The sequence below is a fragment of the Lissotriton helveticus genome, chromosome 10 (genome assembly GCF_964261635.1).
Source record: "Lissotriton helveticus chromosome 10, aLisHel1.1, whole genome shotgun sequence".
Lineage (NCBI taxonomy): Eukaryota > Metazoa > Chordata > Amphibia > Caudata > Salamandridae > Lissotriton > Lissotriton helveticus.
In genome coordinates this window covers 1027782785-1027802818 of record NC_136071.1, presented here as the reverse complement: position 1 = coordinate 1027802818, position 20034 = coordinate 1027782785, and the positions used below count along the sequence as shown (strand labels likewise).

At 45.6% G+C, this 20034-nt stretch overlaps 1 protein-coding gene across 3 annotated transcripts in view; it reads left to right on the top strand.

The window, feature by feature from the left end:
* Positions 1 to 20034, top strand: part of DYNC1I1 (dynein cytoplasmic 1 intermediate chain 1) — a 2048030-nt gene that overhangs the window by 428781 nt on the left and 1599215 nt on the right. For all 3 annotated transcript variants that reach the window (XM_078663722.1, XM_078663723.1, XM_078663724.1), the window contains exon 6: positions 7687 to 7802. In XM_078663722.1, the coding sequence (XP_078519848.1) occupies positions 7687 to 7802 (116 nt within the window). The remainder of the gene's footprint in view (positions 1 to 7686; positions 7803 to 20034) is intronic.

The following is a 20034-nucleotide window of genomic DNA, read 5'->3' as shown; positions in this document are numbered from 1 at the left end:
AGCTGAGAGGTCGAGCAGGATGAGGGCGGCGGTTTCTCCGTTGTCAAGCAAGGTCCTGATGTCGTCGGTGGCTGCGATGAGGGCAGTCTCGGTGCTGTGGTTTGCTCGGAATCCGGACTGCGATGGGTCGAGGGAGCCGTTCGTCTCGAGGAAGGCTGTCAGCTGTTTGTTGACGGTTTTCTCGATGACTTTTGCGGGGAAGGGGAGGAGCGAGATGGGGTGGAAGTTCTTGAGGTCTGAAGGGTCTGCGGTGGGATTCTTCAGGAGGGCGCTGATCTCTGCCTGCTTCCAGCTCTCCGGGAAGGTGGCGGATGTGAAGGAGTTGTTGATGATGTCCCGAAGTTTGGGTGCGATGATGGAGTCGGCTTTGTTGAAGATGTGTTGTGGGCAGGGATCCGCTGGGGAGCCCGAGTGGATGGTGTTCATCGTGTGAGTGGTGTCTTCCTTGCTGACCGGGGTCCAGGCGCACAGGGTGGTGGTGGGGGCGTGGGTTCGGCGGTGGGGTACGAGTTCTGAGCGACGAAGCTGCCGTGTATGTCGACGATCTTACGGTGAAAAAAGGTGGCGAGAGAGTTGCAGAGGTCTTGTGAAGGCGTGATGTCATTGTTGCTGGCATTGGGGTTGGAGAGCTCTTTCACGAAGTTGAATAGTTCCTTGCTGTTATGAGTGTTGTTGTCCAGTCGTTCCCTGAAGGATGACCTTTTGGTGGTGTGGATTAGCTGGTGGTGTTTGCGGGTGAAGTTCTTGAGGGCTGTCATGTTTTCCGCTGACTGGTTATGGCGCCAGACTTTCTCGAGGTCACGGCAGGATTTCTTGGAGACTTTGAGATCGTTGGTGAACCACGCGGCTTTCTTGCTGTCGGGGTTGTTAGGAGGCGTTTTCAGTGGAGCAAGGGCATCGGCGCAGTCGGTGATCCACTGTGTGAGGTTGCGGGCTCCTTCGTTGGGGTCCGAGGTGTTGGTGGGAGGGTTTTGGCTCAAGGAGGTGGTGAGTCGGTCGGTGGTGATCTTGCTCCAGCATCTTCGGGGGGTTGGACGCGGGCGGTGGTGGGTCGTTGTTCTCTGAAGTTGAAGTGTACGCAGCTGTGGTTGGTCCAATGGAGCTCGGTGGTGTGGCTGAATGAGAAGTGGTTGCTGGAGGAGAAGACGGGGTCGAGCGTGTGGCCGGCGTAGTGGGTGGGGGTGTTGACCAGTTGCTTGAATCCGAGGTTGGCGAGGTTGTCAAGTAGCGCGGTGGTGTTGCTGTCCTTGTCGTTCTCCAGATGGAAGTTGAGGTCTCCTAGGAGGATGTAGTCGGGGGAGGCGAGGGCGAGCGGGCTGATGAAGTCTGTGATGGCTTCGCTGAAGGGTGAGCGTGGTCCCGGGGGTCTGTAGATGAGGGTTCCTCTGAGGGTGGTCCTGGAGTCGGCGGAATCTGGAAGTGAAGGTGCTCTGCGGCGGTGAGGGTGTCGTCGGTGTTGGTGGTGATGCGGATGGTGTCTCTGTGGGCGACGGCGATGCCTCCTCCGGTCTGGTTGACGCGGTCCCTCCGGATGATCTTGTAGCCGTCCGGGATGGCAATGGCGATGTCGGGGGCTGAGGTGGCGTTCATCCAGGTTTCCGTGAGGAAGGCAACGTCCGGTGCTGTTTTGTCCAGGAGGTCTCAGAGTTCGACGGCATGCCTGTGGACGGAGCGGGTTTGAGCAGGATGCACTTGAGGTGGTTGTTGTTGGTGGCTGTTTTGGCTGGCGCGGTGCAGGACCTAGTGAAGTGGCAGGTGAAGGCTCCGTGGGTGCGTTTCGGGGTGGCTTGATAGCAGGCTGGCTGTCGGCCGGTGTTGAGTGCGAGGAGGGTGGTGGCGTCGTAGCTCAGGCGAGTTGGCTGGCTCCGGCGAGGTCCAGGGGTTCTGGCGCTGGGCGCGGTCCAGGCGTGGACGGGCTTGCCTTTGGCATGCCTTCGGCGCGCAATCGGCGCGTACGCGCGGTCCCCGCCATTTATGGCCAAGTGGGAGGGAGGAGCAGCTGGGAGGCAGGAGCGGGGCGGCGAATGGGGAGCCGGTGAGTAAAAGAAGGGGGCGGGGCCGCAGGGGAGCAGCGGCGGGGAGCGCAGGGGGGTGGGAAAGAGCGGGAAAGAGACGATGGGGGGAGAGCGGGGGCAAGCATAGAGAGCAGGGGCCCAAGAGAGGCAGCAGACAGAGGGCCAAGAGCAGGTATCCAAGAGCAGGTAGCAGCAGAGGCGGAATCCGGGCTTACGGGGGCCGTGCGTTGAGTGGGGTGACCGGGTCAGGGGTCACAGCTTACTGCCGCGTGGTCCCCGCCATTTATGGCCAAGTGGGAGGGAGGAGCAGCTGGGAGGCGGGAGCGGGGCGGCGAATGGGGAGCGGAAGAGGAAAAGAAGGGGGCGGGGCCGCAGGTGAGCAGCGGCGGGGAGCGGAGGGGGGGTGGGAAAGAGCGGGAAAGAGACGATGCGGGGAGAGCGGGGGCAAGCCTGGAGAGCATAGGGCCAAGAGCAGGCATCCAAGAGCAGGTAGCAGCAGAGGCGGAATCCAGGCACACGGGGGCCGTGCGGTGAGTGGGGTGACCGGGTCAGGGGTCACTGCGTCATCGCCCTTCGCCACGGCTCCATGGGCGTCGCTCGCCCGCTGGTAAGTCCTGCAGCATGTCTCCGAGGCCTTGTCCTCGTTCGGCAGAGGGCGCGGATTCCCCTCAGGACGAGCGCCCTTGCTCGTCGCCACCCTACCCGCCGTTTCCTGGCATCGGGCGACTAGGGCCCAAATGAAAGCCTATGCCACAGCTCTGCAGGCTTCTTTGGCCCCCCTCCTCTCCCTGAGATGTCCGCATAGCCCTTGCATTGCGCAGGGCTTTCCGCGGAGTCGCCAACTAGTTCGGCTTCAGGTTGTGGGAGTGTGGTGTTGTCTAGGTGCGGCTCTGCTGGGTTCCCTTCTTTGATCCACAACGTCCCTTCCTCGCTGCAAATCCCTAAAGGGTTCCCTGTGGCGTCGCAGGAGATCGTCGGGGCTCGTCCCAAAGTCCCCCTCGGTCCTCTGCGCAGGCGGCTGCCTTGCCAGAGGCCGGGCCGACACCTTTTCGGCACCGAAGGCTTTCCTCCCCGGCCCTGGCGGTGCTGCGGTGGAAGCCAGGGCCTGGGTTGCCTTCCCGAGTCCCTCTCGGTTATTCACGCAGGTGGCTGCTTCGTGTGAAATCAAGCTGGCGCCTTTTCGACGCTTTCCTTAGCGGACCCGGCTCTGACCCCGCCCCCTTCTACTAGGGAGCACGTGGTGGTGGAGTTCGCACCTGCGCCTGTGGTGGACTCCACGGCACCGTGCAGGCGTCTGATCCTCGACTCGTCTCCAGAGGTTCCTTCCTATCTGGAGGTTTGCCATCTCCTGGTATCTTCTTCTCTGAAGGTGGGACGCCGCATCATTGCTTTTTCACCGGCGTCCTCGCCGTCCCAAAGGCCTCAACCCTCAGAACCTCTCTTCCGCAGCTCGCTGTTGGTTGCTTCGCCAGCTTCTCCGCCTTCCCCGGAGGCCCCACAGGCCCCCCACTTGTCCGTGGATCCTCCACTATTCAGGGGCTGGCCATTTATTCCTCCAGCTGGACTTGGGGATGGACGGCTTAGTTTACAGCCGTCACCAACGGAGGAATTGCTTTCTCCCCCGTGACGCCCTATGGAGGCGAGTGTAGCCTTTGTTCGTGCCATTTCCACGGTCGCTGGCATTTTGTGGATAGGTGACCTAGTCACCCCATTCCTTACAGATCATCTGTTGGAAGTTCTCCACCAGGACTCTGGTAGATGGGAGCTGCTTTTTCCATTCGAAGCTTCTCTCCACAATTCTCTTCTAAGGGCCTGGAGGCGTCCTGCCACGGGTGACCCGGTGCATCAGCCGCTTCTAGACCACCACCATCCTGCTCTGCATGATCCAGCCTTTCATTCCACCATTCTACCCAGGGCCCTCTTCTGCAGACTGCTTTCCCTTCATTGCCTTCAGTGTTTCCTCCGCCGCGGGAGGCCCAGTGGTTGGATTCATGGGGGGCGTAACATCTTCACTTCCTCCAGTGCTGCTTTGCGAGCGCTCAACACACTTTGTGTGTTGGCCAGGACTACCTCCAGCATGTGGGATTCTGTGGAGTCCCTTTTGTCTCGCGTCTCCCACGAAAGTGCCCGCGCTGACCTATGGCACCATGTGTTGGATGGTCAGGAGTTGGCCGCGTTTATTCTCCGTGTGCCCTTGGATGTTGCTGATGCTCTCGGCCGTGCTATAGCCAGCTGTGACCCTCCGTCGCCATGCTTGGTTGCGGGATGGGTTTTTTTCTGAGAATATTAGGGAGCGTCTGGTTGACCTGCCTTTTGATGGGGTTCTTTTAAATAAACACCCACATGGACTCCGCCATTCAACGGCTCCTTGCGGGGCTCCGTCCTTGTCCCCCTCTGTAAGCTTGGCTTGTTGATCCTCCGGGGCTTGATGGGAGGCGTTATCCCACCTTTTTTTCTGGAGTCTAGTGTTTTGATTGGTCCGTCTGTGTGTTCTGTGTGGTTTGACGTGCCTTCAAGGTCCTTAGGTTGGCCCTTCTGTACTGTTGGCTGATGGTACAGCCCCTTTGACATTTGTGTATTTTTGGGCTGATTGATAAGCCGTCTGTGGGCTAACCGCAGGTCCTTATGTTCTTGTTCTCTGCTGTGGGATTTTGTCCCTAAGAGATGTTCCCATGTTTTCTTTGGATGTGTCATACCCTAAGTAGGGTACGTGTAGCTATTGTATAGCTCTGTCGAAAGCTGGGAGGGTGTGGACCCCCCTTTTTTCAGGTTCCTCGCCTTTCCCTGGCATCCTTGTATACAGCTGGTGCGTCTTTGTCTTTGTCTTGGCACAGCTTGCGCTGCTCCAGGTTCTGTCATTCTCAGTATCTGCTTCATCGCTGGACTGGTTTTGGCATGCCGTCTACGGCATTGTGCTATTTCCGCACTTTTTTGTACGGTGTTTCGGCCTGGTCCTCTGTCTGGTGTTCCAGGGGGACAGGATTGCCTTGTCTTTTCCTGTGTTCTGGTCGACGGCTTAAGTCCGTCCTATGTATTTCTTCTCTTCTCTTCTGGCTAGTCCCACTTCTTTTCGTGGGTTGGTTTATGTCTGGAACGGTTTTCCTTTGGGGATTCTTCTGGATTTCTCTGGCCTTTGCCTTCGTCTTGCGCTCAGCTTGTTCTGTGCGCTCGGCGTCATGGTATTTGCCAGCTCCCTGCTGCACACGCCTGCTCTTTCTGGTCCACTGCCGTGGGCCTTGGCGTGTACCCTTGTGTTCTTGCCTCTTGGTCTGCTGGAGCTTTGCGAGCCTGTGTCTTTCTTCTCATGCCTGCCCTTCTTGGCTGTGGGGCCGTTACTGCCTTGTCCGCTGACTCGAGGTTGATGCCAGTTCAGCTGTCACCTTCACTGTGTGTGTTCTCCTGTGGCGGACTCTGCCTCCATTTCTACCTCTGCTCCTTGGAGTTTGGGGTGATTCTTTTCTTCCTCACTACTCCTCTGGAGTGTCTGTCCCTCCAGGGCTTTCTGGCGGATGTCCCTTGTACCCTGGATGGGTTTTGGGTATCCCCCCCCCCCCCCACCCCCTTTTCGCCTTGTTTTTGCTTCCTTCTTCTTGGTGGGGGCTGGGCTGCCCTTCTTGTCCCCAGTACACATCACCTGCTGGGGCCCTGTTTCTTCCTACTGGGGAGGTTCTCTCGCAGGCCCTCCTCACTTCTGGGTATGGCTAGGGTATCTATTCTACGTTAAGGAATCTGCGGCTAGTAGACTCTATCAGATGTATGAGTTACTTACCTTCGGTAATGATGTATCTGATAGAGACGATTCTAGACGCAGATTACTTCACGACCCGCCCTACCTCCCCGTTCTGCGAGGACCTTCCGCTTTGTCTTCTGCACTCGCCTACCTCCAGGTGGTCTTGTCTTCTGCGAGTGCCCTCTTTCACTCTCTCCCTAGCAGGATGCTTTGTTCTGTTAGTTTGCATACACTCATTCCTTTCTGGTAATTGGTCGGTAGTTTCATGTGTACTTCTGCATCCCTACATCCTGGTGTTTCAAGTGTGGGACCTCCTCATACATTTTTCCCTTTTTCATTGCTTGAAGTTTCTGACTCGTGTGCAGTCCTCTGATTTGGGGGTCTCTTGGCTGTGCCTCAGCCCTTAGCTCTTTACAGGGGATGCGACTCTCCTTGATGGTGTTGTCTTAGGGTAAGTTGTTGTTACTCTTCTGTTCTAAACTTCTTGTTCTTCACTGTTATTAGACTCTGGTTGCAGGCTTCTTTCGTCTTCTGTAACATTTTGCATATGTTTTTATGTTTTTCTGTCTCCAGGGAAGATGTCTTATTTGCTTGCAAGGTTGCTTTGCAGTAACTGTGCTCTGCTCTTCCCTTTTATGACTTGCGCCGCACAGTGCCTGACATTTCCCTGAATGGTGCTGTTCCTCACCATTGAGGAACAGACAAGTTCTCAGAAGAAAACTGATGTCAGCGCGCCGGGGTGGGGCTTATATGACCTCGCTGACGTCACGCCCATAGACGACGTCAGGGCGGAATCACGTGGTACCGCCCCCGGCGCGCAGGGATGCTGTGGCAAAGGAAATTTTCCTGGTCCAGTCTCACGCCTGGGCATGATTCTACGTTAAGGAATCTGCGGCTAGATTCGTCTCCACCAGATACATTGTCACCGAAGGTAAGTAACTTGTACTATAATCTCTTCAAGGCATGCAAACATGTTTTTCTAATTAACTGCAAACCTGCTGAACTCTTGGTTCTGTTTTCTGGTGAACGTTAACCTACATAGCATCTTTATGAAAACAAGGCATGTACTGCTTTTTAATCACATATCATTTTGTAGTGCTCTCTGCTAATGTCTGCGGTAGCGAGGTTTCCTCGCGTTTTAGTTACTGCTTAACACCTGGTACCACTGAACCGCATTGCAGGCAACTCGCAATATCCCTTTCTTGTAACCGGAGATGGCACGGTGAGATCAGGTGTTTTTATTCTGTACTAAGGTCTCAAACTTCGATATGGTGCATTTTTATCCCCACATAAATTCTTTCACTTTTACCTGGTTGAAATTCATGCAGGGGAAACTGACAGTTGCAATATTTACTGCAATTTGTGCTTGAATCCAGGGCCGTAGCCTGGAGCAAGACTTTAAAGAGGACACGGAAAAAGGACCTATATCATTTGTGTCAAATCTATTCCTCAGCTGCAGGGTATACCACTGGCATCCACCTTTAAAACACTAATAGAGAATTTGAATTATGAGTTCAAAAAATGAAACAGATGTGCAGATGTAGCAGCAACATGGCCAGGCAAGAGTTGCTAGTCTCAAGCCACATTTTACCAAAAAAGCCCATGCTGGCCATGGTTAGGTGTCTGATCCAAATGTGACTGCCTTCAACAGGACAACCCAATGTATGTCTAGGAAGGCAAAATCATTGCCCCATTTTTAAGGATATTCACATTAGTTAACATGTACATGCAATTAAAGAAGTCATTTGTATTGTCACTAGGTATTCTGAGAATTTGACATAAATCTGACCTTCCTGAACCTACATTAAGTATCCACTTTAAAGTAAAGTGGAAGTGTAGGTTCTTGGGGGGAAGCCAGAGTAAGTCTGTAAATGCTATTTTGTGACAGTATAATGGTACAGCTTTAAAAATTAAGCAGTTGTTGTCTGTTTTTTTCTCCAGACGCAGGGTACAGAAACTCGGAATTTCAAAAGTTGTCCAGGTAGATTTCTTGCCACGAGAAGTGGTGGCCTACTCAAAGGAGACACAGACACCAGTAACTACTCACCAAATTGAAGGTAACAGTGATATTGTAAAATTGTTAAGATGTGTCTGTCTACTGTTGTGTTTTGCACTAGAAACGTTTTTGTTGAATAATTCCAGGGGACCATTGTGTCAACTCAGTGATTTGCAGGCCTTCTGATGCAAAAGCAAGAAGTATTTTGAGAAGATTACCTTAGAGGAAATAGATTGTAAACATAATGATACATGTTTTTATTGAGCTAAAATAACTCAACTGTGAGTACTACACACATTTGTCTGATGAGATAATGTATACAGAACAGTGTATGATTAGATGCATGTACTGCTTACTGAGGAGACGGTTATGACTCACAGGTTGTTCACTGTCCATGTTAGGACCTCCCATAATGTTCAAAGTTGTAAAACAAGATGGTGCCAAATGTATTTTTCCATATATCAAAAATGTGAGTCTGTGATGATTAAATTTAGGAACCGCTGTGTTGCACATTTTATATAAATTAAGCTAGGCATATTTATATAGCTCACAATCTGCCTCTATAGTATGACTATGCAGTGCTATCAGCTCTGTCCCTTGGTGTCCTGACTTCGATTATCCTGATGCAGACTGGAGTATGGTTGGGTTTATGCGCCGTGACATCATTTTTGTATTTGCAGTTGTGTTTCTGTTTACAAAAGATGTGTTTTAATGATTGTTTGGCCGGAGATGTTCGATCTTGTCTGTATTATTTGTCTTGTCCATTGCACAGCATGTTGTTAGCTAGAAATGATAGTGGTGGAAGTGACAACGGTTGGTATCCTTCTTTCGCTTTTTATGTTGTTGTTCTGTTGTGAGGAGAGTGATTACACTGTTGACATATCTCATTTTATATTTACATGACTCCCTAGTGTACTTATTAACAATCATCTAATATTCTGCTTTGCTCTAGAAGTATTTCTTCCAACACCTTTATTAGCACACTCATTAGACTTTACTTAGAACACCTAGGACAGATTTAAACTGACAATATAGCTCATGTTGTTGTGCAGAATAAGGAACTTATATTCTTTTAAATTTGGTTTTACCTAGGAGAATTTCAGTTTGAGCTGAACGCAACTGAATCTTCAAGTTCTTCTTAATTAGGATACATAAAATACAGTTATAGTCTTCAAAAGGCCTAATTTTCCTGTATTTACCTTTTTCATATCTGAATTATGAGTCGCTGTAATTTATTGGCATGTGATTGGTATGTTCATATGTTTTCAGTTTGAGGCAAATGGAAGTTCACAGAAAAAACATTGGTTTGGGCGCAATGTAGAATCTACTAAAGTAACACAACCTGGGTAAATCTTAACAGCAAGTTCAAACCGTTGCAAGAAAGGGGCCAGGTTGCGACATTGTCTGATATACATATGTTTAATGTGTGCGCTACCCTAAAGCTCACATATTTCATGTTTGGTCCCTGTGCTGTCTACCTGTAAAAATGTGTTCCTGGAAAGTGTACCTCGAGTACAAATGCTACATTAGGCACTTCAGTCTGGCCGTCGCTTCATTGTCATTTTTAGTGCGAGTGCTGCTGACAATGTTCTCCCAACCCGAAATGCTAAATCTGGTGCTGTGGTTCTTTCTGTGCTTTGCGCAGCACTTCGTTGCCTCAAAGATAGTTTATTTGGTCAACAGTATTATTAATCGTGCTTGTTTGTTTTACCTGTGATCAAGCCCTCCTCTTACATAAAGAACACTGCTCCCATCTTCCATATGAATGGATGAGAAGAAATGTCTTTCTCTGAAGTTGTAGACCTGAGTTTAAAGGTCGCTCTTTACATGGCTCATTACTACTGCTGTTTTCAGTTCTTCTTCTCAGGTTTTCAAAGACACCAGAGACCCTTCTGCTCTATTTATTATTTTACCCTTCATTAAAAACTTTTTGAAAATTGTGCCCTGGGGTTTTTTGAAGCAAGAGTGCAAAAGCTGTGGTAATTATGCAGAATTTGGTGTGGTATATAAAAAGTCAATCAATTTAATTCACATCTAGTTAACGTCTACAAGGCAAAAAAAAATATGTTTGGTGTACTGGCCTGTGTCTTTTGGAGATACACTTTTGGGGCTAAATACTCCTATCCAGTACATTTGTTTGAATCTGAAAAATGGCTGCAAGTTATTGCATGCCATTCTGTGCTTCTTGCAAGTATCACAAGCTCACTGTTTCTAATTTGACAGGTTTTAAATCTAATGTGAAAGCTTACATGGGTATGTCCATAACCAGTAAAGTTTGGAAATTTAGTGCCTGATTACGATCTCGGTTGATCTGATAAACCATAAAAAATGTGACGTATATTATAATTCCATTATATCCTATAGAACTAAGAATATGGCAAACAGGATATTGTTTGTGACAGAGTATCCCATCCACCAAGATCGTAATCAGACCCTTAGATATTAGTCTAAGCCTACCTGATAGGTCAATGTTGATTTCTCTGTTCAAAGCTGTTACTAAAAATATTTATATGATTGGAATATCGAGCAAAATAAAGAGGCTTTAGTGCTTAAAATCTAATCTGAACATTATCTTAAGAACTGGGAACCTGTTAGTTATCAGAGAAACTTTGCCAAGATATTTGGGGGAGAAGTGTGGCGCAGTGACCAGAGTGGCTGACTCCAGAGCGCAGGGCTCACAGTTCGCTCGCTGATGGCAGCTTAGCTCAACATCATGCGACTCTGGGCAATAGCTCACTCAATCTTCCCGTTCACCCCCAGCACCTGGATCCCCTATTAGGGTGATAAGTTTGTACTTTACAAATGTGGAATTATTAAGATATCATTTTGAAATTGATGTTAGTTATGTCTAGCTGTTTTGACTTAATACTCTTCCATTCTTGAAGGAATATATGTTTGTAGCAGAGGTTAACTTAATCCGAAACATAAACTGTGTAGGTGGGGGGCTGACATCTCCTGTTAGACCATTTTTTGTATTTACACTGTGGTGAGTAATTCCAGAGTTTCCATTAAGTAAATGCATAATTTATAGTGAGAACTTTTTTTTATTTAAACCGTTTTGTATGTATCTCTGAGCACTCAGGAGAAGGGTCGAAGAAGATAACTTATATAAACACCACCTGGAACAAATACATGGACAACGTGAAGTCTGAGGTGTAGAAGGGAAAGCAAATGATATCATGAAAGATGGTCAAGGCTTGATAAGGATCCCAAATTGTAAGGGCCAATCCTTGGCATGTGGATGACTGTTTGGCAGGTCTTGATGGTAGGTGCTTATAGTCTTAGAATAAGAAGACGATGAAATGTTGACACTGTGGCAACACAGCCATATGGTGAGTAGAGAAATGTGTGCTCATACTTCTCCTGAAGTTTAAGAAGTTATCCTCAATTGTCAAGGGGAGTGGGACTGTTTTCTACCATGTGGATCCCCTGGACAAGAGATATTGGTCTCAAAAACCTTTGAGTCTGGTTATGCAGATGACTTCAGCTTTCGAACAAATGTAGAGTGCCTTGATTGTAGGTAAGACTGTAAGACTAACTTTGTGTAGCCTTGAGTGTAGCCCTGGAGAAACTTGTGGACTGTAAGCCAAATTTGATTTTTAAAAGTGACGCCTTATTTGGGAGCCAGCACAATGATTTAAGGGTGGGTATGATACCTATATAGTGTTTATGCCACTAAATAGTCAGCGAGTGTGATTATGAGCCTTCTGCAGAAGCTTATGGAGTCTATAGGTATGTCACCCCGAGTAGAGTTTACTACGGTAATCGTGGTGAGAGGATTTTGCCAGTCGGGCCATGGGTGCAAAGACAAGCACTTTAGAAGACCTTGCTTCTCTTGGGAACAATATTGGAGTTCTCATCTGAAAAGAATATTGTCTTCCCCTTCGCCCAACCCACTCCCTCCACAGTAAACAGTGACTGACTCCGGCATTGTGTCAAATGCAGTATTCCAGATATTACCAGCTGAAACACACCAGACTGATGATATTGTGCATTGAATTTTGTGTAGTACTTTGAGACTGTGAAATTCCCTTCCTTCCTAGTGAATCTTCCAAGCATGAGTGAGGCAAGGAAATAATGCCAACATGTCTTAACATGGGTAAGTATATGGCCCTGATTTTTAATGTAGCACCGGGTTTGGAAATAAATTGATGAGGCCATTACTTTGTGCTATTTGAGAATATTTTTGATGTCATGACTTCTATTATGTCTGTAAGTATGGTAAGTCATATATTCTATATTCAATTTGCAACAGCAGTCATAAAAGCACAGTATAAATAATTAAAAACTGTATAAAATCTTTTGGAACTACATAGTCTATCCAGAGGCTACAAATTCATATATAAGCATAAAGAAGCCCCTTCTGAAAATCTAGATGGATATCAACATATATTACAATTATCTAAGAATAGCAAAATAAGAAACATCTAATAATAAGACACAGTTGGTCGTGAGTAATCTGTAAGGAGGCTCATCCTAATAGAACCTAACAAAAAAAACTAAATTTTAGGGTCTGCTATGTTGGTAGGAAATAGAGGGCCACCTAGATCGGTTAATCTAATCATAATCTGTAAGTATTGTGTTTGATGGATAAACGATTACATCTCAGGGATGGCAGTAGGTATATTTGCCTCTATAAAGCAGTGCATTACCATTCCCCTCTCACGAGGGACAGCATGGAGGAGGTCGTTGTAGGGTCAGTTGCCTCCCCTATCACCAATTCACTCTGTTGATACCTACTTAAACAGGTAACTCCCTTGGTTGATCTTGACCTAGCGGTGTTTCTTTTTTTTTCTCACTTCTTTAGAAAAGAAAACAGGTAGTGACACTTGAATGCTTTATTATTGCCATAGTAGGGAGTTTTGACCCCTTAAAACACTGCGCTTATACTCCCACCACCTTAAATTCAAGAGGATAACCATACCTACTCAGCAAACATTACTATGCTCCTACACAGGTACAAAGTGCAGAACACTTTTAAAGTAGCATTGGAAAAGCCAATAGGTGGGGTGTTTGGCTTTGGCAATTCTTGTCATGTTCCGTCAAGATTTGTTGCACAACATTGTTAGGGAAGTAGCCTCTGCATCATCAATCTAAACAAAAACTATGACTGACAGCAATGTGTATGGTCTCAAAAAAGTAGACATTAGCGTAGTGGTTCCTGGCACTAATGGGAACAAATCTATGTGGGACTGTGGTCCTCTTTGATTTACAACATGCTGCCCTTTCACAAGAAGTCAGCCAATGTGCAACAGACTAATGATTGAATTCTGGCTGGAACCCTCTTTAAGTAACTAAGCTGTACGTAATGTTTTAGTAAAATCAAATGGTATTGGCTAAGAGCAGATTTTTTTTTAAAGATAATCGATTTAGCGCTGGCACTCACATGGTGCAAAGCAACATAAAAGATTGCATTGACTAAGACTTGCAATTCAAAAGGCGCACTGGCGCAGAGCAACATTTCTAGCGGTGCACAAGCATTCGTTCTATACAAAACCTAGGCGGCAGGCTTGAGCATTGACGTCATGTTCTAATCTGCAGGGCTAATAACCTGAGCAAAGTAAGCTATTTAGTGCTGTCCTGTTAGGAAAGTGTAGCATTGTACGAAACTTGTCACTGCAACAAAAAGAAAACCTGTAACTCTGTGCGTCCCAGGCTGTGTGCCTTGCATGATTGTAGATTTATTGGAATTGTGCAGGATTACTCTATATGATTTCTGGAGACAGTCGGCACTAAGAACAGAAATATCTGTTCTCGAGTGTTCATTGCTGTAATGTTGTTGTGGCAGTGATGAATCTGTCCAACTCTAAAGTGGTATTGACTTAACGGTATGAGTGTGTGAATGACGGGTGCTGATCCGTTCCCTGCACAGATATAGACATGCAGAATCCACCCATGTAGCTGCAGTGATTTGCCCTTATTGTTTTGTTCATACGATGACTATTTTTCGCAGAACAAACAAACCAGAAGACCAGCACTCAAAAGATCCGACAGTCATTTGAGTGTCATTTTTTGCACATTTGAGATCGATTTTTTTTTCGGATTCAGCGGTTCAGAAAAAAAGGTGTTATAAAATGAAGAGCCGTAACAAGCCGTTGATTGGTGATAAAGGAAGGAAACTGGGGCATCATGGGAAATGGTATTTGTTTTTAACTTTTTAAACTATTTTACTGGCCTAATTCATAGAATAAAGAATTGTTATTTTACATTTCTGTATTTATACATGTACAACTATTCGTCAAGTGTTTAGCCCAACATATTCTTGAACGCTTTAATTTTGGTCAGCGTGTTCCGTTTGCGTAAAAAATTTATGAAAATTGCCTCTCGGGTAAGTCCATAAGGCTTCTATGATGTTTTGACACGTGCGGTTGTTTTAGGTGCTAATGTAACAATAGTTTATAGGAGTTTGTTTTCCTACGTGCTTTTTTCAGCAGTTTGCGTTAGTAATATCCACGATACTTACTACGGCAAGCAATTATCCGGGTAAATAAATTATAGATTTAGTATCACAACATCAATAATGTTATGTCCTAGAGAATTGGGAAAACTACATTGGAAACACAGTATTTATTAGGTCTACCTCACAGAACACAGCATTCTCTGTCGACAATATGCATAACATATAGCAGTGTATTTGTACCGCATATTCACATGTGCGTACATTAATCTATATCTCCAGCATTATGTTTTTTATAAAGAACTTTCTTGTGTTGCAGCTTGCTTTGACATTTATGTGCAAATGGTGCCCTCTAGTGGCTATAGGTGCAATGTACAACTGTTGGGAATAAGTCATTCTTAATGTACCTTCAATGCGCTATAAACAGCATTTGAGATCGCGACGGTAAATGGTGTAAATCAGGAACATTTTAAAGATTTTTGGGGGCACCTGTTCACTTTATGGTATTGTCTTCAGATTAACACAGACCTCTAAATGAGGACTCTGCTGCGGCTATATATATATATCATTTGTCGTAGATATACACTGGGGGTCTGAATAGTTAAATGTGTTGCTTTATACCCTCAATTACTAGTGTACGTCTTTAGCCATGTTCCATTATGCGTCTCATGTACCTTTAGTTTAATGCACAAAGCTTAAATGGCTGATCGTAGTGCTTTTGAAATAGTGGCGTGTAATGAAAAATTGGTAATGCTGCTTTGTAATCCGATAAGATTCACCATAGTGCGCACGTCTAAGACACCAAAAGATGTATATGCAACTGGCCAACAATTGTTACGACGCAGCACCATTTATAGATATAACTAAAGGATTCTTGTACTCCCATTAAGAAGAAACAAAATGGCACACAAGGCCTTTTGGCCTGAGACCCCCGAGAGAATGCCTCCCAAAAAGAGATTAAAGTGGTTTCTTCACCTCATGAGATCTAGATGGACAGTTTAGCAGCACTGAATGGCCCTCACCGGGAGTGGTCGAAGTGACCGGGATCGGCAGGGCACGGTGTGCCCCTACTTCTTCAATTCCAAGGATTCCGTTCCCCTACTTTTTTTATTTTGAAAATGCGTCCCAGGACGCAGGAAATCACTATCGCCTATAAATAAAGCTCGGCGTTCCCGGCATTCGTTCGAGGACGGGTAACAGGACTCTGTCTTGCCCAGAGAAGAAAAAAAAACAGTGTCCACTACTGCTCTGTCGCTTCAGCTGCCCCCCCTACACTCTTTCCTTCTTTCCGCTCTTTCTGTCTAGCAGTTCTTCTCTTACTCAAAACCCTGACTTCAAGACGGGGTTCTCACTCTCTTTCCTCTCCTTTCTTTTATTTGCTCCCCTGTGAAATGGATCAAAAAAAGAAAGGCATTTTTGCTGGAAATTTCATATTTTAATTCCAAAGTGCAGCACCTGGAATAAAAATATGAAAAATAACTAAATAAAGTAAGACAGAGCGGTAGCAAACTGGCCAGATTGATTTTATTCACACCCAAAGACATTACCTCCACTTTTACATAGTTTGCCAGTGAAGCGCGATTTTTGTTTTCTTGTCTTTGTTTTCCCTGGGCTTGCAGCTAGTGCACCAATCCTGGAGGTACTGCAAATTGTGGATTGGAAAACAAAATGTGTCCTGCGGCTCTGTATCCACAGATGTGGTCTTTTTACCATACTGCTTACGTTTTGTAAGAATAAAAGCAATGGACATTGAAATGGGTCCATTCAGGGCCCTGTAGTCATGTTCTTAACTTTTAAGGCAAAACCACTCACTTATTTCTGAACAGTGAGTGTAAAAGTGTTAAGGTAACCATGTTGTTCCTGCTTGCATTTCACATGGTTTGCTAAATTTTGCATTCCCTGTGAGTGTTTGCTTTTTACAGGATGTTGTTACTGTTTTTTGTAGGCCGCATATTGCCCTTGTCTAGTGCGTCATTTAAATTGAGCCACATCTAGGTGTTTATAGCCGGCAGCAATTGGGTTGTAGTTGAAGGCAGTGTGAGTTTTTCTCAGTGGGGCAGTATGGTGTCAGTGGGGAAGAGGATTTGGCACTATGCTGAATTAGGAACTGGGGAACCAGGTTCAGCCTTAATAACCAGTCCACCAGACCACTCTCCAGAGAGCACAGTTCCATGCTAGACCTTAGAAGGCTTTGCAAGACCTTAGAAGCCCTGGTGTCTTAGCACCAGCAGGTGGACCCTAGCAGTGGCAAGTGTGGGTTAACTTTCAATGTTTGCCCACCACAATCCATATTGAAGTTCACCTCCAGTCTTGTGGGCAGGCCTATGAAGCAGCACAGCCAAAACAACAGTGACTCTGTCACTGTGGTTAGAGGACCCTTGAGAAGGGCCAGCTCTAGGTCGGTGCAACCGGTGTGACCGCGCCAGGTGCTGACTTTGGGTGGAGGCATTATGTTTGCAAGTATATTAAGGGTTTAAAAGCGCTTGCTGCCTTCTTCCTGGCCTCCAGCAATTTTCGGCAACAATAAAAATGTCATGATGACTCTGGTGGGTAATGTTCTTCCTAGAGAGAGATCATTTTGTCTAGTGGAAGTTTTGATTCATGGAAAGGTAGCTCAGAGGGTTAATGTGCCTGCTGCATAGAACATGTCCCATGCAGATCACAAAGTGCACATAATGTAAATAGGTCAGTGGGATACTGCTTTTGTCAGAGAGATCCTTTTGTTACGTGCAGTTTATAAGTTAAAATCCTAACATAGAACAGTGAGCTATTAACTTTCATCTAAGAGTTGAATACAAATTGCAAGGTATAAATTAGAGCATTATGTTTTTTCCAAAGTCTTTGATCATCCTGATGTTGCAAAAAGTGTTCTTTTGGACAACAATCTATTCTGATTATTAAATAGATCCCCCAATCATGGTATTATGTTTTAAATTCTGAGTTTGTGTTTCTCCTGACCAATCACTATTAAACTTTACGGCCTACTAGTATGGTTTTCATGTGACTCCTACAACTTGTAGTCCTTAGTCTTATGTAACATTTTCTATACAGTGATTTACACACATAATAATTGTTTCTGAGTAATGTGTGTCAAATAAAGTGCTCCGACACCCTACACTGGTATGAGTGGTGCTGTAAATCAAATTAAGTGCATCTGAGAGAGAGTGTGGTTATGGAGACTTGAGGGGCAATGTTAAAGGGTGGTAGAGAGGGAATCCATGGTAGAGGTGGTCATTGGGGGGCAATAACAAACATGAATGCACAGGGCACCACCAGTGCTAAGGCCGGCCCTGCTCTTGAGGCCAGTCTGCCTCACCCATAGGTATGTCCATTGGCCTTGTTTCAGAAGTAGTAGCTGCAGCTCATCAGGGATTGGCAATGCAGACCCCCCAGAACTACAGGAACATGGAGATAACACGCAGAGTGTGGAAAACAATCCACTTCCTCATAATGTGGTAAAAGAAAAAGAAAAGGAGTTGGTGGATGTGTCTGTGTCACAAATAAATAATGAGAGACAGAGAGGCCCTGAAACCAGAGGGTCAAAGGCAAAAGAAAAGGACTTGGAGAGAAATGAACCCCATGAGAGTGGGAAAATTAAAAGTAAAAATAAAATCGCGGAAAAAAATACAGGAAAAAAACAAGAGAAAGACAAGGAGAAAACCAAACAAAAAATGAAAGAGAAAGAGAAAGAAAAAGCGAAGGAGAAAGAGGGAGATACGGAGGAAGATGCCAAATTGGAGTTAATGGCCAAGAAAGCGCAGCGGCTACAAACAATAAAAAATTTGAAGGCTAACGCAAAAAATCCAGGCTCTCCAACTACCTCTCAGCCTAGAATCTCCAATATCTTCAGTCCTCTACATAAGGATGGCGCAGCTTACTCTTTAAAGAATGAAAAATTACAGATCAAAGTTCCAAGTAGTACGAGCGGATCTTGTATAGATCCCCCTGGTGTGACTTTGGAGAACATTGAAGGAAATAAAAACGACTTCAGAGATGCGAACTTTGCCAACCAGAATGCAGCTCCAAGTGGGACAGTGAAGGGTCGATAGCACCCATAAAAATAAAAACGTTGCTGACTAATCAAAGGGAGCAATCAGATCAAAGCGAGATGTCTCCACAGGGACAAGATCTACAATTAGAAAATAAATCCTACTCCGAGGAAGATTCTGACTCAGATATATATCAAACAGGGATGTCTATATCAAGCGAGTCATGTGGACTGAGTGAATTAAGTGATACAAATAAAGCTGGTCCCGATTTACAAATGGAGACTTTATCCTCAGAGATATCCGGCTCACATGACTCCAGGAATATATGTGAAACAAATCCAAGGAAAAAACGAGGAAAAAAAAAGAGGATAAGAAGCAAAAAAGAATCTAACCTTGTCAACGAAGAGACAACAGACCCAGGCACTAATACGGATCATGGCAAAACCAGAACAAATCCTTCACGGAAAAGCCCGATCATAAAATCACAGGGAGAAACACCGCACCAGAAACGCAGCTCTGTCGAAATAGAAGGAGAAAACCTAAAATCAATGGGAGACAGCAGCAGATCTGGAACTATAAACGAACCCACATTAAGTGATGTACTGAGCTCAATAAAGATCTTTCATAAGGATGTCAAAAAAGACAGCCAAAGAAACCGGGCGGCTATTGACAAATTGCAAAGTGCAGTTAAAAAAGTGGAAAACATTTGTACAGAGATCTCGGAGAGAATGGCCACAGTAGAAACTCGCACCGAAAACTTAGAAACAGATGCCATTAAACTAAAAAAGACAGAAAAAGAACACAATGGAATAATCAAAGATCTTATGGCGAAAGTCGAGGATCACGAGAACAGATCCAGACGGAACAATCTAAGATTTCTTGGTATTCCAGAAAATTTTGAAGGAAATGACGCTAGAGGGACAATGATTACTTTAATCAAAACGGCATTCCCGGAATTAGAGGCCTGGGATATGGATAGAGAGATTCAACGTGTCCATCGCTTCCCTATGACTCTATCGAAACATTCTCATAAAACACATCAATATCCCAGGGCTATGCTGATTTACTTTGGGAACTTTCTTCTTAGAGAAACAATTTATGATCTTGCAAGACCCACAAGCCAAAGGGAATATAAAGGGTTTAAATTTTTTGTCAGACCAGACTTTGCGCATACCACCATAGAGCGAAGGTGGAAAATGCGCCAATTATTTGCACCATTTGAAAAAATTGGTGCCAAGGTATTTTTACAGAATCCGGCACGGCTGAAAATGTTATTTAAAGGTTCAATCAGAAGCTTTACGAGTGAAATACAAGCTGAAGAATATTTAAGAGAAATCTCGGAGATGGAGACTCGAAATTCGGGGAAATAACTGAATAACATGTAAAGAAGTAATAGGAGAAAGCTAAAACACTCCGGGAATGCATGGGGGAGTACTAAAAAAGTATAAGTAAGGTGAAGCATATTACTAGTTTAAATTTAGAAACCCTATGCTGAAACAAATAGTTTTTTGTGCGTAAAGGTTGTGTTCAATTTATACAATTCTGTCAGGGCCACGGGGTGCGTTCTGGCGATCTGACCATACAGGCGCCCACACCTAGGACTCGGGACCTGGGATGCCTAAAGGGATGGTAAGGGACGGGGGAGAGGGAAAAGGGTGGGACATGGAAGTAGGGGGTGGGAGTGTAGGACCAAGGAACGTCAATCACATGAAGGGTAAAAAAAACTGTATTACTGTAGTCATAGACAATCGTGTAATGATGAGGAAACAAAGTCATGGATATGACACCAGGCTGATGGGAATAATTCTAATTTTAATATGGCTAAGTTAAAAATTGTTTCTGTAAATATCTGCGGACTCAACGATATTAAAAAGAGACAAAAGGTGGCGGTAGGACTACAACTAATG